We start from the raw sequence: 27,104 nt of genomic DNA on the forward strand, positions 1-27,104 counted from the left end.
ATCTCAAAGTAAAGAGAGACGTGGTGTAGTGATGTGGTGCTTATGTTGAAAGCTAGGTGCATATTTCATATGTAGGTATTGATCCTCTACCCACTGACTTCAATGGGAGTGTTGTCATCAGTGTCAATGAGTGTGTGATCAGCGCCTCATTGCATTAAAAAGCATATGAATACTCAAATAAATAAGGTGCAGAAAACATTGCTTGTGTATAGCTGTGTGTTCCACTGTAGCTATGTCAGCAGCACACCCCACACGTCAGTTGATTTATCAGAGGTGGTTTGCTACAGGGTGATCTATTTCACTGAGGCCATCCTCATAACTTGTCATATTCTTAAATTTTTGTTCGTTATTTCAGTGTGTTTCTAAATCTAGAAACACCGGTACCCCATGTTCATTCAGTATCTAGCCAGGGGGCTTCCCCTCTTTTTCCATCCAGGTCTCCCAGCCAATGCCTTGTTGTGACCTTACCATCCCAGCATGTACATGCTTTGTGTACATTGGGAACACTTCTGGAAAAAAATGCAGGAAACAGTTAAATGGATTGAGTGAGTTTTCCATTTTTCAAGGTCTCAATTTAATAACTCCAGAATGAAGAGGCAAGTGAGAAAAAAATTATTTAGTCTTTTAATATGAATAAATCATACATGGATGGCAGTAGTACAGTTGGGATGATGATGTGGCTGTCTCTAAAAGTTCTTTTACTAGGTTGCTATAGCTGTCCAGTGTAATTCTAGAGAGATCAGCTTGGTTCATACATATTTTAATAACACTGTACTGCAGCAGAAATTCTGACATTTATTAATCAGAATTTTATTGTGACTCTTTTAACTGTTACTGTGCTGCTGACAGGTATGGTATGCTCAATGATCTTTCACATTATGTTTCAAGAAAATGTAGATGAATACTTTACTCTTCCTATAGATAGCTCCAGCATAAGTTTTCTTTTCTTGTAGGCACTGAGGCTTGTGCCTCCTAATTTACTTGAGGGGGGGCCCATGGGAAGAATGAAGTCACTTTTAGTATTCACCTGCTTAAAATGGAAAAGCTATTAAAGAATTTTATGCTGAGTGGTGGCTCATGCCCTATTACTAACCCTGAATGCAATCATTTCAGACAATGAAATTCCCTCACTTCCTAGGGCAAGGGTGCAACATTGTTATCATAGCAGTACTTTTCATCCACTATAAAATCTTATTTGAAGGGAGGCCGTCTTTGAAATCAGCATTAGATAAGTTATTGTAACTCGATCAGTGAGAGAGAGTGGCATTGTGTGCAGCAACAAGAGGAAACAGACCCATCGCTCTGAATGAAATATAATGCAAAATAGCTAGGAAGCTAAGAGGGGGGAAAGGATATAAAATAAAGATGCTACTTACTGTCTTGCCATTTATATTGTTCTACGGATTAATACCAGCATGTGCACTGGTTTTGATTAAAAATACATATTTACCATGGCAACGTTTTAATCCAAAAGACATTCCATAAATCAAATATGGAAACTAATGTATAATAATTATACAAGATCTCCACAGAATAGTTGAAACATCTTGGCAAAGCATGCAGCTTCATTTGTCACTGCTGTGTATTTGAATGTCAGTCAATCACATCTGAAGCAGAATGTGCAGTTGAAATATAGAGTATCAGTCACTGATTGCAATCATCCTGCTTGTTCTCTCAAAGGTGATTGTGTCAATCAATGGAAATAGTTGTGCAAGAAATTAACATTAAAAACATTTCTAGAGACATTTACATGTGACTTGGCATCATTGGAGGGTTCAGCAAAATTGTCTCTCTTGCTTTACTGAACAAAGATATAAGACTTTTTAAAATGCTTTATACATGTAGCATGCAGGGGGCAAAAAGTATCCTTCTGATCACCATAATGCACTGCCTATCTAAAGGTAAATAGCACAATCCTCATTCTCATTTTGTGAAATAGATACTTTATCAGAGGGTGAGTATGATTTCTTATTTAAATGTAGGTACAGAATGACAATAATACTTTCCAATTATGTATTATTTTTCATCTGAGGGTCTCCAAGCACTCTTTACAAACATTAATAGAGTTTAATAATACCTTTGTCAGGTAAGGAGGTAGTTTTTTGGCCCCACTTTATAAATGAGGAAACCAAAGGACAGACTTTAGAGATGAAAATTTAAACCTGTGTACTTACAGTTAAGAACCTAAATAAATGTCATTCTTTTTTCAGAGATGCTGATCATCTGCCGCTGCCATTGAAGTAACTGAAGTCACTGTAAAAATCAGGCAACTTATTTTGGTGCCTAAATAATATCTTAGGTGCTTAACTTTATACACCAAAAGTTTGGTATTTTTGGCATAAATAACTTATGCAAAGTCTTAGAGAGCAGCAGTGGCAGATCCAGTAATGGTGTGCAGGACTCTTAATTCCCAGTCCTGTGTGCTAATCATTAAGAGAACATTTCAACTTGGAAAGATGTAAATTTTCCAAGATGTATACATTTTATTAATCCTGATAATCTTTGTGGGACCTTTGTGAAACTTCACGTGCTAATTGAGTACCCCAAGCGTGACTTTGGTTTGGACTGTCAGCTCTCATATTTTAAACAAGTGCAATGGCATTGTCGTTAATGCCTTTTGTGATAGCAAATGCCATTTATAGGTGTATTCATTGCACACTTTGCTCTTGAAGGAGACTGGCTGTTTGAAGTATTACGGACATGACAAGAGGAGTAATTAAGAAAAATGGTGGTGAGTAGAGCCACTGAAAAAATATATATCTAATGCAAATATCTCCCAACAGAAATCTTTCCAACCTTACCAAGATAAACAGTCAGGATGAAAAATTTATTAACCTAATTGGCACCCAATTCTAATAGATATAGTATACAAAATCTTACATGTAACATCAAGATAGCCTCAAACTGATATCTTTCTAGATAGTAACAGCTTGCAGTACATGTCTGGAATATTTAAACCCTACCTGAATATCACTAGAATGAATGACCTTTTTTGAAAGTGTATACATAGGATGCATTTGAGCTTTGGTGTTCCCTTAAAAATTTTTACAGATCTGTAGCCTGGATCTATATTGGACTCATAACATAATATAAACACATTCCTAACTCAGGCTCAAGAATCATATTTGTTTTATTTCCATTTCCTAATGTTTCATCAAAATTTAAAACAGTATCATATAAGGATGAAAGACAGTCTTGTAGTTTTTTATTATTTATTTCTTACATAGAACTGTAGATAAACATGGTGCTTTACAGATAAATAATAAAAGAAAGTTCCTTGTCCTGAGCAACTTAATCTAAAATTTACTAGTAGAAATGGCACAGTAAAGAGTAACAAACAAAGGATGGTTGGGTGGGATGATGATGGGTTATATGAACAAAGAGAGTTACAAGTGTAAAGGATTGTGTTACATGCTTTTATTACTTGAACATTTTAGAATTTTATAAGGGCAGATATTGTAGTTTCCTATTTTTTTGTACATTAATATAACATATTTGTAGTATGAGGGAGTAAAGTGGGGCAGGGGCTGTGGAGAGGAGGTTAGCTTTGGAAAGCTAAGTGACTCTTGAAGAATGAAGGAGAATGAATGGTACAAAGGATCTGAAAAGATATTACCAGCATAGGGAATAGCATGAGAAAGTTGTCCTTGCTAGTGGGAGGAGTAGAGCAATGTGGCATGACAAGTTAGGAGAACAGGGGAGATGAGATGTAGACAGAAGAGACTTGAAGGTGAGAATGAGAAATTTTGATCTCAATTTTATTCCAGTTTTTGCAAATCACTTAACTTATTTGTGGCTAAGTTTCCCCATCTGTAAGTTGGAAATAATACTGCCTACCTCACTGAAATATTGTGAGGCTAAATTATTTAAAGTCTGAAAAGTATATGGAGATTCTCAAGTGGAGAGTGTTATAGAAATGCAAAACATATTAGGCATCCAAATCTATTTTGGCTAACTTTAGACACTCAAGACTGTAACACATCAGTTGCAGACTCTCATGATATTTTTATGAGTGCATTGATGTTGGATTGTTTGTTTACATGTCTCATGAAAACGTAATGAAAGCCTGCCAAGTTGTGGATTTTCCTTTATTCAAAATGGCTGCAATTTCCCATTACTCTCAATGAAGCTGAAGCCAGCAAGATGACTGCTATATCCTTACAATCTATCTGCATGTGGACATGAGGCTACCCCTAATAAAGATGGCTGCCACTGACCACTCTTTTCAAACTGACAGAAATCATGCCCGCAGTCAAAATAGCTGCCACTCAATTTTTTGGGGGGCTAGACAGGACACTGTTAGGACACAGGGACTGTGGGAAGCAGGCACTGTAAAATGTGAATGTGGAGACTGAGTGGGGAGCTGGAGGCAGCAATGGAATTAGAGCGGCAGGAGGCCAGTGGGGATTGTAGTGAGGCAGAGTGGCCTCCGACTGAGACAGAAGAGGAGGGACAACTCTGTGAATCCAGATAAGTGGAGCCAGGCCATGCCTGCCCCTCCCCTTGGAAGTCAGAGAGTGGAACAGGAAGTATTAAAGAGGGGGCCTGGAGCTCAGTCGGGCTGCATCCACCAAAGGAGACAGATGCCTCCCGGCTGCTCCCAATCTGGGAGACTACTGCAGACCCCTACAGAGCTGAGGACTGGCCAGTGCTACCAGAGCCAGCCATTGACCAAGCCACAGAGGAGTTGCTGGGACTGCCACGGGCTTTCTACCCTGATGACCCAGAGGACCCACTACAGATCAAGGTACATCCCGAGTGGGAGATAGGAAGTGGCGCAGGGGCAGCTGACCCTAGTCTGGCTGCAGCACTGCCTAAGATAAGGTCAGTGTGTTGCGGCCAGGATCCCGCCACTGTTAGGGTCCTGGGCCAGGATGCAGTGGAGTTGGGTAGGCCTGCGTCACCCCTACCCCTACCACCGCCCCCATGATTGTGCAGTTTTCTATGCTACTGTTTCCCCAGGTAGACACTAAAACTCCCAAAGTCTTTTATCTAATTAATAATAAATTATTTTGGGTTAAGTGTGTTATTCCAAAACTATGTACTTGACGTAATCACTTCTGCATCTGTGTATGTGTGTCAGAAAGATGTGGACATATTAATGTGGGATGAGAAATAAGCTAAGTAAATAGTCTAATATAGGCAGTATGTTCAGAGAAATTTAAGGTGGACACCAAAATGGGATGCTATAAAGATAATTTTAAGAGGTGGACTTCTTTAAAACAAAGGCAAGGGACAACTTGTGTCTTTAGCAGATTCTTCTTCTTCCTTAACTTTCCTGTAAAGTATTAAAATAATTCTTGTGTTCATCTTATACATTGATTTAATTATTCAGTGTACTAATTGACAAGCCAGATGAATTGAACCATTCATTTATTGATTGAATTTCAGTTGTAACTTAATTTGATCATTTGATTAGTTCAGAGAAATTAAAGTAAATTAGTTAGTGACATATTTGTTGGCTTATTCTTTTAATAAATCCATAAATTCTGGTAGGATCCTTCCATATTCAAAGCAGCAACAGAGTAGTGGAGAATCAGGCCCAAGGAATGCCTTAAAGTAATGAAGTTGGTAATTACAGATCTCACCAACAATCATCATCTCTCTTTGAGCTGATCTACACTCACTTTTTATACCAGTTTGCAACAATGTTTAACTATACCTGTTTAGAAACCCATATAGCTAAATTGGTACAACCTCCATACAGTAATACCTGTATAAAGGTGCTTTTACTGGTAACTTATTTCCATAAATCTATGGAATTATATTTAATCAGTACTAAAACTGTGTAGAATAGACAATCCCATTTTTAAATATCAAATTGACATTGGAACTCAAATGGCAATCCCATTCCTTGTTCACCTACTTTTGAATTTAAGCAAATCATTAGAAATCGTGACAATACAGAGCTCTCTCTGTGTGTAGGTGTAGCTCAGTCACACTAGCATTATTCCATTTGACTTAGACTGTGTAAGTGAGATCAGAACCATGCCCCATTATGTGTAAATAATGGCACAATTTCCTGTTTGTTAAATACAATTTTATGAACCACAAATTATTTTAAAACAATCTGCTCATCCGTTTTTGTAAATTCATCCTGTACTGTGTTAGGTACTTATAAAGCTATAAAACCCCTGATAGCTGGATGTAAATGGGGACACTCCATCACCATCTTCTGATGTCCCAGAAACCTCTCAGTCTCTCCAGTAAGTGGCAACTTCATGTGAATATATTTATATAACCATCACCCGCACCAACACAATCTCGTGCAACGAAGTATGTATAGTGGTTTTTGTCCTTTAGCCCTTTTGAACAGGGCCAGGGTGAACAGAAGTCTCCCTGCCTTGAGATCTCACAGCATACTGGACTCAGCTAGCCCAGATTCTTCTTTTTATAGCCCTCAGATAATTGATTCGTCAGGCCTCCCAACCAGATCAGCTAATTAGCTGCATATCTCCAATCAGCCTTCTCCAGTGGAGGTGATTGGTGCCTAAGTGATCAGAGTGCTGGCTCATCTGTTAGCTCCCAGCACTCTGTTAACACCTTTGAGCCCAGTGTGACAAAGATCTAAGAGCCTAGTTTTATCATTTATCCCACCAATTTAACTGAGTACAGAATTGAGCTCTTATGGCTATATTAAGTCATTGCCAGGCTGTGCTGAACTATAGGAGAGTCAGGGAGAACATAAGAATGGCTATACTGGATCAGACCAATGGTCCATCTAGCCCAGTATCCTGTCTTATGACAGCGGCCAATGCCAGGTGCTTCAGAAGGAATGAACAGAACAGGTTATCATCAAGTGATCCATTCCTGTCATCCAGGCACAACATCTGGCAGTCAGAGGATTAGGGATGCCCAGAGCATGGAATTGCATCCCTGACCATCTTAACTAATAGCCACTGATGTACCTATCCTTCATGAACTTATCTAATTCTTTTTTGAAGGCAGTTATAGTTTTGCACTTCACAATATCCTCTGACAATGAATTCCATAGGTTGACTATGTATTGTGCGATGAAGTACTTCCTTTTGTTTGTTTTTAAACCTGCTGCCCGTTAATTTCATTGGGTGACCCCTGGTTCCTGTTCAGAGCACTTTTCCTCTGGGGGGCTTGGGAGGCATTGACCCAGATTTTGAGCTGCATCCAAAGGATGCTCAGCACAGCTCAAGCTGGTAGGGCAAAGTTGGCTGTATGTCACCCTTAGATCCCCTGGATTCTGTGAGTAAGTTACAGTAGTCTGAAGGCTCTTTTAATGTATGCTTAGCTGCCTCTGGCTCCAAAAGGCCAGCCGTTCCCAGCTGATGGAATGGAGTGCAGAGGCACTCAGGCAATTCCCCTATGCCAGGGACAAGGACAGCCGCTATGTCTGCTGTGTGCTTCCAGGGGAGTCCCCTTATGTAGAGTTTAAGCAGGCTTTCCAGAGCACTGCACAGCAGTCAGATCAGGTGGCTAGAAGTGGGCCAACTATGCCTACAGAACCCAGATCAGACATAAAGGAATATCTTCATATCTAAGATACACCTGTGTAGATCCAGAGTAACTCTGTTAATTCAGTGGAGTTACTCCAGATTTATACTCGTGTAGCAGAGGTCAGCATTTGTCCAGCACTTCCAGCAGAGCTAGGTGAAAAGAGCAGGATCTGTCTCTTTAGAATTTTGTATCAAAATCCTGTGAAACTTTGTGTAGTTTCAACACAAAACTAGATTCTCCTGTAATGGGGTGTAGGTGTTACAGCATGCACAAATTCCTCAACTTTGCTTCTACGTATAAATCCTATATATAAAGGAGCAAAGTTATTTAAAAATTCTCTTTGACATTTTTGTTCATAACCTAGATAGTTAAAGAAAACCAACAGACTTTGTTTTATTCTGTGTAGGTTGTTATGCAGCACTCATCACCATAACATGTGAGTGCCTTCAAGTAAGGCATTTAGCAACATGACTACACATCTGTCACTTGTTGTTTGTTCTCTCTTCTTCTTCTCATTGCATATGCAGTGGAATGTCTTGTCTTGGTAGGTTGGTTTGGTTTGCTGGTTTGTTTTTTAAATATTCATATTGCTATGTATTTACGTTCAAGAAGGCAAGGTCAAAGAAATGTGCCTTTCACTTGAAGACTTCCTGTCCCTACACTTGAAATGTGCACCCAGGACTGATCAAAAATCTCTTTCCTCTCTGAGCCCATGTGTGCTTGATATCATCATGGTAAAACTTTAATGTAGTGGTATTTATATGCATACACATCTTACTACAGAGGAAGTTCAGAGGAAGAAAACTAGTACATGCCTAGGCTCTTACAGTATACTGCTTCTTACTGTTGCTGACTAAATTGTAAAAGTTTTCAGGGTTCATTTTTTAAAACTTTCACACATTTGTCTATCAGAGGAGCAGCCGCGTTAGTCTGGATCTGTAAAAGCGGCAAAGAGTCCTGTGGCAGCTTATAGACTAACAGACATATTGGAGCATGAGCTTTCGTGGGTGAATATCCATTTTGATTCACCCACGAAAGCTCATGCTCCAATACATCTGTTAGTCTATAGGGTGCCACAGGACTCTTTGCCACGTTTACACATTTATCTGTGTTTTCAAATACATAAATGGTATGAAAATATTAGGACTTATATGTTTGTGGTTTCAAGCTGTTTGGTTGATTTCATGAGAATAAATTATTTCATTGCTTTCTTAACTGGTGAGAAAACTTCTTCCCTCTTAGGGAAACTTGGTTTAAGTTATTAATAAACAAAACATTTTGCAGAAGGTGTTCTTTTTAATCCATGGATCACTTACTTCTGGAATATATTTATCTAAATGCTCATATGGATAATTTCTGTGCAGCAAAGTAAGTTAAACTGACAGTTCCCTCCTTTTCCTTAAAATCCCCACTCAGTTCATTGCAAATGCAAATATTATAGTATATGCCCTATTCTGAAGAAAATACAATTTCTTAACCCTAAAGCACACAATGTATTTTAAAGAGCCTTCATTACAATAACCTCTTCATCTGAGGATTATTTTATAAATTTAGATTTTTTTAACATTATATCTCTGTTGTGAAATCACATTTAGCTGAAATTTAACTATGTTTTCAGTTTCCTTTCTCTTAGCGTTACTGAGCTGCTATTATGGTTTATATCTGTGACCTCATTTTCGTACAGATAGTGTGGTTTTGATCACACGAGGAAGTATTTTTTTTAAACCAGACACTAAATACTACTTTTTATTCTTCTCTACAGAGAGCAGGGGAGACAATCGGTGGAGATTCTGAAAGGTAATTTCTTTTTTTGTCATCTTGCATTTCAGTGTTGCAGTCCATGTTCATTATATTTTAAGAAATTAGTTGTGCTTTTCACTTTTGTAGGGGTATTTTTTGTTTTGTTTTTCTGAGAGACTGAAGTAATTTCCAGCTTTTAGAGAGAAAAACATTGATCTCGATGAATATAGTTAACGGCTTCCCCTGCTGATTGCTTCAAGTATAAACATAGTTTTTAGACTTAAAAGGGTTCTTGAACTTTTTTTAAAATTAAAATAGTATCAGATATAAATGAAAATAAATTAAAGCTGTAATACCAAGTTGGGAGAGCAAATGTCTTCCCCTTTCTTCTTCTCATTTCTTATTTACAAGGATTAATGTTTCAAAAGCACTTTGAAGATGAAAGTGTCACATAAATGTTTAGTAGTAGTATTTTTGGAAATCAACAGTGAAATAGTCTTTTTTGTGAATATTTTTGTTCCATCAACACACATATATGAATTAATGTTTATCTTTTTAATAAATACCAGGGATAAGCAATTATTGTTCAGTTTGTCCTTTAGTGTTTGTATTTGGTCAAATAGAATACAGAGAAACACAAATAACAGTGACACTATCTTTGATTCATTTACAATTAGACCGATTACGCACAAAATATATAACAAATTACAACCAATAAACTACATTAAAAGAACATTGTTTGCAAAATCAAATACATGAACATTAGGAAATGCCAGAATTAAGGTTGTCCATGAGACATTAGTTGAGGTCCCCTTCTACATATGCATTATGATACAGTCTTTAATTACATGATCACACCCTATTTTTTCTATAGAAACACTGCCTCGGGCTCAGCCTATGGATAATTATTCAACATTTTTTTTTATCTTTCTCATCATTATGTGGCACTAAGCCTTATTTAATCATCCAAACCTTCTACTGAATAAAAAATAATTTTCTCATGGGTGTTTCAATGATGCTTTCAAAATAGTATACAAATGTTTCACTAATAAGCACTAAAGAATTTATTTTCACAACACCCATGTGAGATGTGGTGGTATTCCTGTCCCCATTTTACAGCTTGGGTATTGAGACACAGAAATAGTAATGTCAAAAGTATCCACTAATTTGGGGGTCCTAACTTGAGGCACCTGGGGCCTGTGTTTTCAGAGTTCTTTATAGCACTTTATATGCTCAAAGCACAGCCCCAAGTCAACTTCAATGGCAGTTATGAGCACTTAGCACTTCTGCAAGCCTGGCCTCAGCTGTCTCACATTACGCACTATTAAAGGAAGAACATATAATCTGTTATCAACTGTGGCTTAAATGTTTGGCATAAGTGGTTATGTCTAGCATCAAATAGGAACTCTGTGGCAAGGATAGACTCCAGTTCTCTAATGTGGCATTCAGCCTCCTTAATTAGGAGACTGTCCCTCCTCTCATGCAATCCCCTGCCTCATTGTCTTCCAACTTCTGCAACAAATGGGACAGACAAGGATCTCATTCACTATATAACCCTGTTTCATTCCAAAACACTGTCCATTCTGTGCACTGAATGAGACAGGGTTCATGGTAAAAAAAGGAATAAAAACTATGATTGCATAAGTAAAGACTGTATCATAATACATACACACAAAGTGGCCAACTTAAGGTTCCACAGGCAACCTTTATAGTGGCATTTCCTAACTTTTTGGTGCTTGATCTTGCAACCTTAACATTCTTTTAACAGTTTTTTTGTAATGTGTTGTTTTAAAAACAAAAATAAAACCTCTTTCACATGGAACCATATTGACCCCTAACTTGAGTCATTTTGTAATCGAAAGTGTCAGGCACCTTAACTCCCAGGAGCACTCCCAGCTCCTCCAATAATTATTACAAATGACAAGCCCATCCCCAGATATATTCAAAACTACCTGCCCAGATGCTGTACAAACTATGGGTCAGATCTTTCAAAGACAACTATGTGATGAGACCCATATGTCTTGGGAAAGCACCGTCGACTTCACTTGGGCTCTGCACAGTCCTAGACATCTGCCCATGCAGATCCTTGACCTTTATAACGAATTGTTTATAATATATGATAGAATAGATACATATAAAAAAACACATGCAAATATGTTGAAAAACACTCCTGTTATGTGCAAAATATGAGACTGATTACAATGTAGTGCACTGTATATCCATTAAAGAAAACAACTTCAGGTAAGTATCAGAGGGGTAGCCGTGTTAGTCTGGATCTGTAAAAGCAGCAAAGAGTCCTGTGGTACCTTATAGACTAACAGACGTTTTGGAGCATGAGCTTTCGTGGGTGAATACCCACTTCGTCAGATGCATGTAGTGGAAATTTCCAGGGGCAGGTATATATATGCAGGCAAGCTAGAGATAATGAGGTAGTTCATCTGCAAATTTGACACCATCAGCTCAGGATTAAACAAAGACTGTGAATGGCTTTCCAATTACAGAACCAGTTTCTCCTCCCTTGGTTTTCACACGTCAACTGCTAGAACAGGGCCTGATCCTCCCTGATTGAACTACCTCATTATCTCTAGCTTGCCTGCATATATATACCTGCCCCTGGAAATTTCCACTACATGCATCTAACGAAGTGTATTCACCCACGAAAGTTCATGCTCCAAAACGTCTGTTAGTCTATAAGGTGCCACAGGACTCTTTGCTAACTTCAAGTAAGTAGGCTGTCAAGTGAGCCTAAGTTGCTTATTTCCCTTGACAAGAAGGGCCTGGGAAAGTGCTCAGACTCTTTTGTTGCAATTTCTTGTAGCTTTGGAACCCTGTGTGTGAATATCTATATAATAGCTGATTTCTGGAAGCCAGAGGCCCAAGGGAGAAGGTTTCAGTTCCTTGTGGTTGATCCTGGGTTGCTCTTTTTTTCTAGCTATGATTGTTGACAGAAAGAGGTTGCCAAGCAGTCCGATGCAGACATGAGGCAACAAAATAATCTCCCTGGGAAAAATCTGTGGGAGGGTAAAAACTCAGTAGAAACACTGAATGTAACTTAGAGTTCCTGCCTACTTCTTTTTTTCAAAAGGGAGAAATGTGCATGTCCATTGAGAAGATAGGGAATGGAATCCTCAGCTTCTGTGGATCCTAGTGATCTGTGAGCAATGTGACCACAGAGCCATGCCATCACTACAAAGAGTATAGGCAAAGAGCCCTTCAGAGCTATTCTGTTTGTCTCCCCTGTTAGGGTTATAGAAGGCACAGAGGAACAGTTATTTCTACGTAGAGAAATAAAAACTATTGAACGTTTCTCAATAGGAATCCTTCGTCTCCATTCCCTCTTTGTTCTAGCTCTACCATTTCATCTAGCTCCCATTCCACCTATTGAAAGGCTTTCCTGCCACATTTTACTGCTCTTTGCAGAGTATAGTGGAAAGTTACGTATGGTTAGGTTTTTTTTCATGTCTGGATCGTTGAGATCGTTGATTCCCCGCCCCCCTTCTTCCCCATCATCATTCTTCTCTGTTTCTTCATGCTGCGAAACACCCAGGTAGAAAAGCAGAAGAAAATGCTCCTTTATTTGTTGCCCAAGTTTTCAAACCAAAAGGAAAGAGAATTATATAGTCCATCAAATTGCATGGGGATGTTACAGTTCAATAAAGCTGCAAGTAACAAAAGTGCAGTGGAATCCCCATTTTCCAGTTTCAGCCACAGTCTCCACAGAGCTCTCATGAACTGTCATTCCACACACAAGGAATCTTGTTTATTGGGGAAGGGAATGCTCAGCGGTGTGGGAAAATTATTGCCAGCACAAAGTTCTATAGTAACTGTTCTTAGTGTTTTTACTCAGTGAATATCAGTAACTACTCACTAGTGTTCATCTAAAAATGGTATTAATCATATCCTCAGTAAATATTGCATGCTTAAAAAAAGTTATTTCAATCATTGTGATTAATTTTCAGGAGAAAAATATTTTGTAGACTTTTTTATGTGTACAGTATTTTCTTATATTTGCATTTTAAAAATGAGATACTTTTGCTATTTGAAGTTCCTCTGAGCAAGAAGTAAAATTTCCTATACAGTACAGTTTCTCTCATTACAAACATTTATTTGTATAATGAAATTTGAAGTCAATGGAATCGCACCAGTGATTAATTTGGTCCCTTTTGTTTGTACTTTAATGGGTTCCACTTCACTACTTTAGAATGAGTAGTGCAGTCAATCATAGATCCATTAAGGCAGAAAGAAAACATTTGGTATCAAGTGCTGTGGGCAATATGTTACTACTTGTGTTCAATGTCAAAAGTTGAAAACCTGAAATATAGGCTGCAATGAAGGTTTTAAATGACAACGCTGTATCTTCTATGTCCTTTCAGATATTTTTAGGAGTTTTAAATTATTTAAGATTGTGCTTGTGACCAGGGCCCTAGACCAAATGGCACCTCAGGTGAGGAGCATCTTTGGCACCTCTCCCCCTCATTGGTTAAACTTTTGAATACCTTATTTTTATTGCGTTTGTAGCCCATGCATGATTGGCATGCATGATCTATCCCTGTCGTATAAGACGTTACATTTACACTTTCACAATTACACAATACAACGAGGTTCACAATATCGCAGCTGGGTTCTCACTTCACTTCACTTCATTCTTATATCTCACTGACTGAGTGCTGATGCCCTGCCCCTTATATACCCTCGAGGGCATGGCTGACAACATTTTAGAAGGTTCTAGGAAAATGTAGTTCTCAGAGTCTGGAAGGTTCCATAAGATTCGATATAGGTCTAGAACGTTCTAGGAGGATAGTGAAAAATTAATCCACATACAGAATACCAGAAACATTTTACTTCAAACATTCTATTTTCCCTTTTGTCGCTAACAACAAAAACAGCACTCCAAGCCCGGCTCCCCAAGCAGTTGCCTTGGTCACCTGCACCTAAATCCAGCCATGCTTGTGACTTCTGGCACAAATAAACTTAATGTTAAAAGGTTAGTTTTTCTTCTTAGATCCTTTGTTAGTTTTATATCTGAATAGAGCAAAATTTACACAGGAAATGAAAAACTGAAAGTGCTTAAAAACCTATCTGTACATCTCTTAACTTATATTTAAGTGTCTTAATCTTCAGTTGGGACCAAACTGCACTTGGCATAGCTCAGGAGATGAGGCACAAAAGCTGTAGAATACTTTTGCACACACATCCTTATCCTGGGGCCATCTGGTCACAAGTCTGGTCCCTGGTATAAAAGAGTACGCTCAGAGATGCACAATTTTACATTGGTTTCTGATAGCCTCAAAGGAGTGGGTATTCTAGCACAATGATCACCAGGGCTCAGGGACAACTGAGCCATATCCATCTTATGGTGACTGTGTACCACTTAAGGATTCCCATTGATGGGGAATCCTGAACTGCTAGTTAAGCCAGCATGAGTGTTGCCTTTTGCCATTGAAATGGCACAAGCAGCCTTACCGAACCAGAGGATCTGGCCCAGAGATGTATATTGTCCTGCCAGTTTTAATGCAGTTCAATTTTTCCACATCATACGTAAGTAGATGGTCTGATTTTCCTTTGTTACAGTTTGTTTCCTGTCACTTGATTTTAATTTTCATACCAAGTTGAAGGGGAAAAACATTGATGTTCATAGATAATATTGGTAAATCCTAACAACTCCCCATTGCCAGATCAGAAGTCACATTGCTCCATTTTGTTCCCCAATTTGAAATTTAAAGCCTACCTTCTGTTGGTCACCAGCATTTAACTTGCTGGCCATCTGATATATATTTTCAGATCAAAAGGCAAGTTTTTATTTCCAACTTGTATTAGCCATTCATATGGCTGATCTCTTGTAGAGAAGAAAGACACATAACAGCCATCTGCGTACAAACAACAGGAACATGTGCAAACCTGTTCAGCAAGGACCCATGAACTTCTTCACTTAGTGAAGGTCTGTAGGTGGAATGTACTGAATCCACCATTGGGGGAGATTGTCATTGCCTCTCTTTGGTAGAACAAGATGACAGTATCTCTTAAAGAAGCAATTATTAGGTCTCTTCACAAGAAACCATCTCTTGACATTAGCTCTTTATTGGCTCTGACCTTTGTTTTTTGACTGATCCTGAAGTAGTTTTAGGCAATTAGTCACCTGCCCTAGAGGTTATCCTATGGTAGGTTTTACATGAATCTGTTCTGTAACCCTTCCAAGTCAATGACAATATAAGGCTATTATGGTACAAGGAAGTGGTTCTTCTGCCTTCAGTGTGTGGTTGTTACCCTTTTCAACATCTCTATTTTGTCTGTCCTAGATTGTGCAGATGATCCAGATTAGGTCTTGGTTGAGAGTCACTTGGTTGAGACTCAACCTGGATTAGACCGTGATAAAGTTTGTATCTTATTTTACCTCCATTGTTTGAGGAAGTTTGCCCACCATGTTTTAGTTCTTTAAATGCCCAGGTAGCAATAGTGACCCAGAATCCATATTCTTTCAGATGCAGCCCTCACTATAGTCGACCATATTTTACCAAAATATCGAAGTCTTCCTCTGAATCATCTATATCTTACCAATGCACTATGACTCTTCCTGTGAAACCAATATTTGTATAGACAATTCTGTTATCAGAGCCTGGTCTGAAATGATTGCCTAGTTGTCCATGAGAACTTGAACCACCCCACTCCACCCCCACCACCCCAAATGCTATCAGATCTGGAAAATGTTTAGATGTGGTCAATGGCTCCATTTTTAAAAATTACTGAGCTCTCTTAGTTCTTCTATTCAAAAACCTTTTTGGCTTCTATCTGAAAGTATTGCAACCACACCTAGATATGATATATCTATCTTTAAAAACATAGAACTGTGTAAATAAAAGCTAGAAAGATGGGTCCACTGACCCAAGATTGCTTTTTCACCAGCATTGCCCTTAGAAACTAGTTCAGTTTTGTATGCCAATTTTCCATTCTCTCTCTCTTCCAACAAATGACCCCTGTACTATAGTGTTGCCATTCAGAAACTATGCAACAAAACCAGTCTCTTTAAAAAGCTGATCACATAACATTTAGTCACCTCCACCTCAATTAGCAGCTTTTTTCGCCTTATGACTTCCATAAATAAGAGAAAACTACAAGCAGGAGTCATCAGCAAATACTTTTGGGTCTTGCTCATTGGTCAAATCATTTAATAAAAATAAGAGAAAGGATGAGCCTCCAGTTTGATCCCAGAGTTATTGGAGAACATACCTTAGCTGTTTGTAATGCACTATAGAGAATGTTTATTACTATGGACAATAATTAATAATCATTTAAACTTCTATCCATTACCAGTGGAGTAGGCAGTAGCTAACCAGAGGTATTAAAATGTATATTTCAACAAGATACATTGCTACCATCATCCAATCTATATACCAATACTAGATAAATGGTAGAACTGAATTAGTAGTAGGGATGTTTTTCAGACTTCTGCAATATTATGTGGAGAATAAGATATAGCAGAAGAAAGCTAAAATCATGCTGACTTGACCCAAATTAGGCTGTCATTTTCTCTTATTCACAGAAGCTCAGGAGGATCCTCACAACTTTTTCCTTTTTATTAGTCCCTTTATGGCTTTGTGTCACTAATTATTCCTTCGTCTCAGAAAGAATGAAACACAATTAAGGCCTATCAAATGCTGTTATTTAATCAGCCAAACAGGTGCCTGTGGAGTGATGTGATGTCACAATATTCAAGGTAATGTTCTTATCTTCTAGACCAAACTCATGGCCATTATTTCAAGATTTGTTAACTGCAGCCTGTCAGCTGTGGAGAAGCCAAAATGATAGCAGTTTTACTAAGAGTTAGAAAGGGGGTTAGGTTGCTCTGGCACAATTGTGACTTTTCCTTTAATGATAGATTTAATGACCGTGAAGGTGATACAAAGAGAAATAGGATGATAAAATTAGGTGAACTAAACTTTGTTCCCTGGTGTGTGTGAACGCCAGCTATGAGGCTCCACTTCTTCAGCGGTTAGTCACATGACCAAGGAATACTTAACGTATTAGCACAAATCCTTAGCTGGTGTAAATCAGTGCAACTCCGGATTTCAATGGAGTGATGCTAATTTATGCCAGATGAAGAGCTGGCCCATAATAATATTTATAGGGCAATTTATTTATTAACTTTCTCTATTGAAAAATGAAAATCATGTTGCTAAAGAGAAATCAGAGTAGACTATGAATTTATCTGAGTTGCACCACATGCAGAACAGCTCTTCATGTAGCCCTTATGTGGTCGTTCTGTATTAGCAGTTGCATTCATTTGGCGATATCTGGTACATGCAGAAATAACAAATTATTTCAATTTGTTAGAGGAATTGTTGTAAGTAGGATTTCTTTTTGCATAAATAGAAAATATGGGTTAATCACCGTACCAGCGATTCTTCACGCATAAGTGGATATACTTGTCTTTGACATCAAGGATGCTTGGATTTTTGCAGTTCTATCAGAGAGATCTGGAATTTTAGAGGTCCATTTGTATCAGCCACTTAAAATGGACTGTTTTAATTAGCACAGTTGCACTTCCATTTTTATTTTTATTTTTTTAGGCTTGTAAGGTGTGCACATGAAGTTGAGGAAGTCTGTGCTAGTTGCAGAAGAGTCCTATGTAGCACAACTACTGGGAATATTTTTAAAAATATGTTTGTAAATTCTAGTTCTTATCCTTCAGACTATTCCAGCTACACAATCAAATACAGCTGATTAGCTGGACCAAATTTTGTGGATTTTCTGTACCACACTGCACTGCCATTCCTGAGATTTCTGTATGATTTTCAGATACATCATTTCATTCCCTAGTGATTCAGCATATTGCAAAGGCAATGCACTTAGTTTCAGAGGTTGCAACATCGCATCACTCCATAGGCACCTGTTTGGCTGATTAAATAACAGCATTGATGGGCCTCAACTGTGTTCTATTCTTTCCGAGATGAAGGAATAGTGTCAGTGACACAAAGCCAAAAAGGCAGTAATGAAAGGGGAAAAGTTTGGGGGGATTCTCCTTACCATCTGTGATTAAGAGAAAACAACAGCCCAATTTGGGTCAACTCAGCATGATTTTAGCTTTCTTCTACTACACTGCACAAGTCTGAAAAATCCCTACTACTACTAATTCAGTTATATCTGATGTTTTACAGGTGAAAGCTCAGATGGCTGGAGTCATTTGTGCTAATCCAGTTAGCAACTTACATAACTATTTCTGACTGTTTACTGCAGCCTTCATTAACCTGCCTCAGGGATGTGCTAACTTTTGGCTCACAAAGCAACAGAACTGACTTGTTCACTGCCATGGATTAAAGAGGACACATTTGATAGAACAGTTTTGAAATCATCAGCATTAAAAACTGCAGATCCAATCCTGCACTCATTACTTGGGCAAAATTAAAACTGAAGCCAAATGTGATTGTAGCATTGTGTCCTGGTGTTTATAGAAGCTGTGGACTAAGTTACACCCTTCCTTTTTAGGAGAGCCACATGTAATTTGGTCTGTATGAAAACATCTATATCTAAAGTCAGCAGTCTAGCTCCTAGATTCAATATGTTTGGATATATTTATTAGCAATGGGTGAAATTCAGATGGTTTGGATGTATTGTTCTAATAGATCCTGTAAAATTTTGGGTGCTTATCCAGTAATATATCTATAACTTTTGAAGCCTACTCTCTGCATTTTCTCTTGTTTTTGACATAATTATTTGTATGACCTCTTATCTCGCCCTCCTCACCTAACCACTTCCTTCTAACATCCCTCTTCTTTCCTTTGCTCCCATAACACTTTTTTTAAATCCCAACAAACATGGTTCCTAGAACTCCACTGCCATCATTGATGACACTGGTGTTGTCTATAAAACTGGTGGCAATATACTAGAATAAAACTTAGTGAATTAGTGGAGTTTCCTTTACGACTAGCCTCAGATCCATGTTTTAGGGGGCTTTCCTGTACTGAACATCAAAACATTTAAAGCTCACCCAGCAACTTGTACTGAAAGATATCATCATTCTGTGAGTTTTTGGAGGATTATGTGAAAAGTGTTTGTGGTATTAGTCCAGTTTGTAGTGGACAGGGATCACCAAAGCCGACAGTAGGCATGCGCAGACTAAGCAATTGCTTAAGGTCCCCAAGCAGCTCAGTGGGCCACCATTAGCTTTTTATTATAAGAACTTGCCTGTTTTAGTATTAGGGGAGCAAAAATATTCCTGCTTAGGGCCCCCAATGGGTTAGCACCAGCATGGTCAGCATCAGAAATGGTACCCTTGTATGTTTCAGCAGAGCGGCCCAATAATAGAGACTGAACAACAATCTGTATAGAGCAGGGATTAGGCACATTAGTGAGTTATGGTAAGGGAAGCTTTTATTGCTTCTGCCCAAATTGTATTAAGTTCAGTGACTATGTGGAAGATTTCAATCCGCTAACTAGTTGATTCAGTATCTTTCCGTGAGTATTTGCTATAAAAATGAAAGATTAATTTTGTGACTAAATGGATTTAGGACATTGTTTAAAGTTACAAAATTCTGTTCTAAACTATTTACTTTAAAAATAGTACTTTGTAACTGGATGTAATGTTACTATATGACTTTCTAATAAGGATTATCCTCTGCTTCTGTCTATCCCAAGCTGCGTTTAGTACACGTATGTGTCAAAATGTTGTTAATTTATCAAGTTTAAATATTAGAAATAATTTTCCTTTGACCTTTGTTCCTCTGCTTTTCTATTTTCTTTGGCTTATCCATGGATGTTTTGCTTGAGAGAATGTGAATTTTACATGGTGTGAGCATTGTCTCTGCAATTTGCCTTACATGTGCTTTCTTTGTAAGCTACCCTTATGTCCTATGTAGCTAAGCCTCTGACATTTCTATTTATCTCACCAACACATTACATATGCTTTCAGTTTCATTTCCAAAATGTCATTTTTTTCTGACCGGGCTCTCTACACTTTGATATTGACTCTTCTGTAACTACTAATTACTTTTAAGCCTCATAATAATCTGAATTTAGGAAAGAAGATAGTGCTGTGTTCGCTATAAGCAGTGTTGTGACTAAGAAACAGTTGCCAAAAGAAAAGAAAGAACAATTTGAAACTTCACCCACATAATTGTACATGATGGTAAAGTTTCAGGACTTATGTAGAATTCATGCTACGTATGTTTTTGAAACATGGTCATTATTGACTCTTTGCCACTGAATGTGAAAAGAAATTACTTTTAATCAGTGACATAGCTAGGAATGGAAAATTAGGTGGGCCCCAATTTATGGTGGATGAGCAGTGACCAAAGGTCTGATATCACAGCAAATCATTTATGCTGCAAATGACTTAAAACAATTAAGCCTCCACATGCATTAAATATTGTCCGTGTACAGCCACTCACCATAACATAATGTAGAGTCTACATAAATCTGCAGGAAATGTACTTAGTCAAGCAAGCGGTGTCACCAAACCAACAAAAATGTAATAATTTTAAATATTAACCAATTACTAAATGAAATGAAAGTCCATAAAGAACTCATCTTGCTTAGCTAGTGTTCCTCCCACCACATCGCAGAGATGGACAGGGACACACACACACAGACACACACACACAGCTGACACGTGCATACAGGGAAAACATGTACACACATACACAGGGACAGCTCTGTCTCACATGCAGGTAGAGTGCGCACACACACACACACACACACACACACACACACACACAGCTCATACACACATGCTTACAGGAACAATGCATGCACACACACTGCCTATGAGGGAGGGAGCAGCCAGGGGTTGCTGCCAAGGTTCTAGCTCTCCCTGGGCTCCACCCTGCCAAAGGATTCTGTGGGTAGGAAGGATCAGGCAGAGCTGCCAGAGCGTAACTTTCCAAAGGACTGGAGCATATCTCCATCCTGGATTTTAGGTGCCAGAGCAATGCTCCAGACTGCTTTGGCAGCACTACACCCCATGAGGTTGCATTGTTCCAAAAAACCCCAAAACCTGTTAATGAATGCCCCACCCAGCATACTCATGGCTATCCCCTGCTTTTAACATGGACAATATAAACTATTAAGGAGTGTTTACTCCATGTGTGAATTGACTGTTTTTCAAAGTATTTTATCACATTAAGTTTTGGGTGTAAAATGATTGTTACTGTAGGTGGAAGCAAAATTACAAGACTAAAGGTTAGCAATGCAGTGTGATGCAAGACTGACTTCAGCTGTGAATGAGGTGTCCTTTGTGAGATCTCAAAGAAACATCTTTCAAGTATGGTTCTACTCTGAAAAGTAACTTTATTAAAAACCTGCTCCAGAAGAGAAGTGCCAGTTTTGCAGATTCAAGCTAAAAGCTGAACACCAAAATGAGTTCTTTCTGGATCATACATTACCAACAAAAAAGATTTTGCAATCAGAATTTAGTTAGGAATACTGTTGATATGCAAGCCAAAAGAGAATTTAGGTCAGTCTGTAGAATTAATTAGTAGTCAAAATTATCTTAATCATAATACAAATAATTATAAAATTGGTGGATATATTTCTAAGTATGCACGGAGAGCAGATTGATTAGGATGGGGCCATTTTTACATAGTAACTTTTTCAGGGAAAAACTGTACTTTCATAGAACAGAGATTCTTAAACACTTCCACTGAGATTATCATAACTCTCAAGTCAAAAAGGAATTAAAGGAATAGAATAGGACTTCATTATCAATATACTCCTGAAGGTATAGGTTAGATCCACATAAACTGTCTCCAAAGGCATCACACAATTAAATGCATTGCAACATGTAAAAACAACTATATGAGATAAAGGTGAAGGGACTAATTCTGTTCTCACACTGGTGGAATCCCACTGAATTCAGTGAGAGTAAAATTTGGCCCTATGGTTTTATTCCAGTTTCTTATATAACTTGTGAGGCTGAACATGATTAATGATCTTCCAAAGGAGTTCAAGCTGAATCCAGTCAAGAATCTAAGAAAAGATTCTTAATCTCCACATAAGACTGTCTTTCAGAATGGTATTTTTCCTGTGTAAGGCAAATTTATGTCTGTGCTTTATGTAGACTAATTGTTTTAAACATTTTTAATAAATGTTTAATATAATAATAATTAATAAAGACACTTTTTTGGAAACCAAATTTAACAGTACAACCTGTGGGAAAAAGCCACAGCATGTACGGCTCCAATTTTTCGTGCACAGAAATCCATCAATTTAAAAGCCTATAGTCTGTCTCCTCAGCAACATCAGACTCAAGAGGGGCAGGAACTAACTTGGAGGAAAAGAGCTAGTCACAAGTATGTGATATATGCCATCATGTGCCAGCAATGCCCCTCTGCCATGTACATTGGCCAAACTGGACAGTCTCTACACAAAAGAATAAATGGACACAAATCTGACATCAGGAATCATAACATTCAAAAACCAGTAAGAGAAAACTTCAATCTCTCTGGTCACTCAGTAACAGACTTAAAGGTGGCCATTTTGCAACAGAAAAGCTTCAAAAACAGACTCCAATGAGAAACTGCTGAACTTGAATCAATATGCAAACTAGATATTATTAATCTGGGCTTGAATAGAGACTGGGAGTGGCTGGGTCATTACACAAATTGAATCTATTTCCCATGTTAAGTATCCTCACACCTTTTTGTCAACTGTCTGAAATGGGCCATCTTGATTATCACTACAAAAGTTTTCTTCCTCCTGCTGATAATAGCTCATCTTAATTAATTAACCTCTTAGAGTTGGTATGGTATGCAACTTCCACCTTTTCATGTTCTCTATATGTATGTATATCTTCTTACAATATGTTCCATTCTATGCATCTGATGAAGTGGACTGTAACCCATGAAAAAGCTTATGCTCAAATAAATTTGCTAGTCTCTAACTAAGGTGCCACAAGTACTCCTGTTCTTTTTGTGGATACAGACTAACACAGCTGCTACTCTGAAACCTGTCATGTATATGTGAATATTTGAGGGCACAGACCACCAGATATTGCATATTTTCATGGCAGCAAGTTTCCTATTCAATGCCATACCAAGTAGTAAAGCATGAGTTACTGACAGCATGCTTAAATCCCAATTCTATGATTGATTTGGCTTGTTTGTTGTTGCCAGCTCGTCAGGATCCTAAATGAGACTGAATACCAATTAGTCCTTTTAGTTGTTCCTAAGTATGGTAATGTCAATTCAGCACACCAAATTGTTCACATAAAGCACCTTATGCAGTTACTAACATTGCTTTATTCAAATATGCTACCTGTAATTTAGCAACGTGTGAGTTCTAGGGAGGCTGTGGGGGGAGATGGGCAAGAAGTCTCCCCCTGTTTGTACAAGGGCCAAGTACAATAGTAATCTCTCTGAGCATGGATTGGTAGTCTTGCTTTCTCTCTTCACTGACTTGCCAAGCAGGATCAGTGCATCAAGGCACTAACTGATGCCACCTTAATGGATGGTGCAGAGTGTGCACTAGCCTCAGAGAGATTCTGCCTCTTGAAAGGCAAATCCTCCTGATGCTTCCCCAGTGTGGTGTGGCTCCAAGCTGCACCCTACAAAAGGCTGCAAATTGTACCACAGAACCTGTGGAAAATAACAGCAATAGCAATGAGTTCAATACCAGCAGGAATAAGGCCCTAAACAGAGATTATGTTGTGGTAGTTAATTTAGTTTTCATTTTCTATCTAAAAGTGAGTCCCCAGTTTCCCTGCCATAGGCAGCTTCTGGGTCTGGAAGAACTGGCCATGATGACCACTGTTTTCTGAGGGCAGATGTGACAGTTGCATACCATGTTTGCCAGCCAAGAATATAATGCTAGGTCATCAGTTATAGAGTACGTTCAGGGCTTTCTGAATCTCTATACTGTTCTTCCCTCTCTGGACTTCCTTATTTTGATTTCTCTGGAGTGTCTGTTTTATATTCTTGGCGATTTCTCTATCAAGTAGATGAGAGGCACACACAGATTCTTGTTTATTTACTATGAAAATGGAGAGAACAGAGAACCTATTTTAGGTATGTGTCAATGCTTTATACATGCCTTGTTGGTGTGATAATATGATTCTCTGAAAAACTCAAACTGAAAGATTTAGAGAGGAATAGTCAGAGAGGTCACCATCTGTGTCATTACATGTCCTACTAAGCAATGTTTTAGCAGCTATAATGTGAGTGAAGGGTTGCTGAATGGCACATTAGAGAAGTATCGACTGTCTAACAGATTATGAGGGCTCATGAAACTGTGTTACAAAATCTGATACAAGATGATAAGAATGAGAGAAAAGGTTTAGGATCTTCTCTCAGTGACAAAAGTGTTACCTACCAGTCCTGTCAAATTAGTTCTTTTGGCACCACAATTGCTAGTATCAGTGTATATGTAAGTGTCCTTACATGTTGCTAAAATAAAGGCACAGGAAATAACACAAATTATCCCTGTTATGGCTGTATAATTATATGGGATAAAATGACAAATTTACACAGCTTAGTGTGTTGAACAAAATTACTTGTACAGGGCACAATCAAACATGTCTAGGGACTAACATCATAAAACATAGGTGACATTTAAAGCAAAACTCACAATTTGGACCGGTATTACTGTATTTTTTCTGAAGAAGCCAAGAAAATGCTGCTTTATGTGAATAAAAATGTTCTATCTACCTGTCATGATGTCTGGAGTAGTTCATAACTGAGATTGCCAACCTCAGGGCATACTGTCAAAAAGCAGGACAGACACCCCAAACTGACTGAATGTTCTATAATTAGATTTCACCAAGCCAGTAACAAATGTGGACTCCTGAAGTACTACAATAGCCTTATAATGGAGTCACAGACAGTCCCCTTTTACACTCCAGGTTATCTTGCCACCCAGGTAAGATGAACTCTGTGATAAATTGTCACTTACACCAAAGATCACAAAATGTTCAGATTGCTCCCAGTCCCAAAGATCAGTCACTTACCCCAGGTCAATTTGTACTTTAGATCTCACACCAAAGACAATGCTTGTAGCCAATCCTGTGGTAAACTAAGTAAAAGGTTATTAACTAGGAAAATGAAAAAGTTATTTATAAGTTAAAACAAGCAAGCATATATACTGTGATAGACCCAGGCCAGTTGGATACAGTAGAATAGCAGAAGGCAGATATACTGGCCACTGGATTAATAGTTTTCTGTTCCCTGACTGACCAAAGCAGGGGCTGCTCCAGGCTAATGAGAACACCTGACTCTAATTAACCTGCAAAGAGTCAGGTGAGGCTATTAAGCTAATGTGACCACCTGACTCTAATTAAGGCCCCGCTGATACTATAAAAAGGGCTCACTCCAGTCAGGCAGAGGAGAGCCAGGGGAGAGGAAGTGTGGCTGATGGGCTGGTCAATGAAGACACCCTCAAACCATCGTTAAGGGAGCCCTAAGGTAAGGATGAAGAAGGGAGAAGCAGGAGAGCTGTGGGGAAGTGGCCCAGGGAAATGTAGCAACCCTGGCAGTGAAAAGTTGGCTGCCAACAGCTACTACCATTAGGGTCCTCGGGCCGGAACCTGGAGTAGAGGGTGGGCCCGGGTTCCCCTCAACCCACCACTACAGGAACATCTCCTGGGAGGGGAAGTCAGGCCCCTGTCAGGACAGGAGGCTAAACTGTTCTGAAATAAGCCCCCAGAGACAACAGAGACTGTGGGAAGTTCTCTCACCAACCTCCTTGCAGGCCTATGATGAAAAGGGTTCAGTAGACTATAACTCTGGCCCTAGAGAGAGAAGGGCTACATGGAGGGTCACAGTGAGCCACTGAGGCTAGCATAAACCGCCTAGAAGTGCAGGACTCACGTGGGCAAGGTCAGAGCTCTGCCACAATATGCAATGAGTTTCAGTCTGTGATTCAAAAGGTAACAGTTGTAGTAATCTGTCAGATCAAAATTTATTTCAGGACTAACCCCATGCCAAGCCGCATGGGAATCTCTTTGCGTATGTCTAGGAATCTTTGTCCCTCACAGTACAAACAGCGTAAAGGAGATTCAGTTTCTCCTTGTCAGGGATTTTTATCCCCTCTACTCCAGGGGCCAAACTGATGGGATGAGTTCATGCATAGGTCTGTCCTCCTTGGAGGTAATTAGGAATGCAGTCAACAGGGATTCTCTCCTTAGATGCTACACCATACCTCCTTTGTCTTCAATAGGCCATTTTGTACGCAGGATGAGCCCTCTGCATTAATGCTTCATTTCCTGTTTGGTGAGTTACGCAATAACAGAGGTTTACAATGCAAACACTCAATATAACTTTACACCATGGGCTACAGAGGTTACAAATGAGATTAATACATGCAGCATCCTACAAGCATTTTATCAAGTCTAAACACTATTACATTGATAAGAATGTGTTTATCTAATATCTATTTTAATAATGCTAACACACAGGTAAGTAAGACAGGTTTCCAGCAATGCATTTGCAAGTGTTCAGTGAGGCCTGGAGTGTTGTCATGAGCTGGAACCTGGTCTGTCAGCATCACACTAACCAACCAACCAACTAACTATATCTTCTGGTGCCCTCTTTTGGCCTGAAGATTTCAATGGCTGGTGTGGCCCTCTTCCAGCCATATAAAGTCCCATTGGTAAAAGACACAGATATCAAGGTGATGCATACTGTAAAGAATTTATAACCTAGTACATACAAGACTCACTAAAGACACAGAGGAAAGAGTCACTTCAAATAATTTTTTTAAATCTTATTTTTGTCAATATTTGCATTAGCCAGACCTCAGTTAATTAGCTTTGAAGATTGTTAGGACAAAGACTTGCAAAGGGATCAGACTTTCTTACACTGAATTTGTCTATTTGTAAATCAGAATGTTGAAGATGGACCTGGATTCATTTTTACTACTTCAGTTGTATAAACTGCATATATTAGGTATATTTTCAAAGTGCTGCACAGAAA

At 38.6% G+C, this 27,104-nt stretch overlaps 1 protein-coding gene across 1 annotated transcript in view; it reads left to right on the forward strand.

Annotated features, from left to right (window-relative positions):
- LOC127056817 (connector enhancer of kinase suppressor of ras 2-like) overlaps window positions 1–27,104 on the forward strand; it is a 523,096-nt gene that overhangs the window by 419,035 nt on the left and 76,957 nt on the right. Inside the window, exon 14 of the mRNA XM_050965117.1 lies at window positions 9,233–9,267. Within this exon, the coding sequence (XP_050821074.1) occupies window positions 9,233–9,267 (35 nt within the window). The remainder of the gene's footprint in view (window positions 1–9,232; window positions 9,268–27,104) is intronic.

This window comes from Gopherus flavomarginatus, chromosome 8 (assembly GCF_025201925.1).
Source record: "Gopherus flavomarginatus isolate rGopFla2 chromosome 8, rGopFla2.mat.asm, whole genome shotgun sequence".
NCBI classification, from domain to species: domain Eukaryota; kingdom Metazoa; phylum Chordata; order Testudines; family Testudinidae; genus Gopherus; species Gopherus flavomarginatus.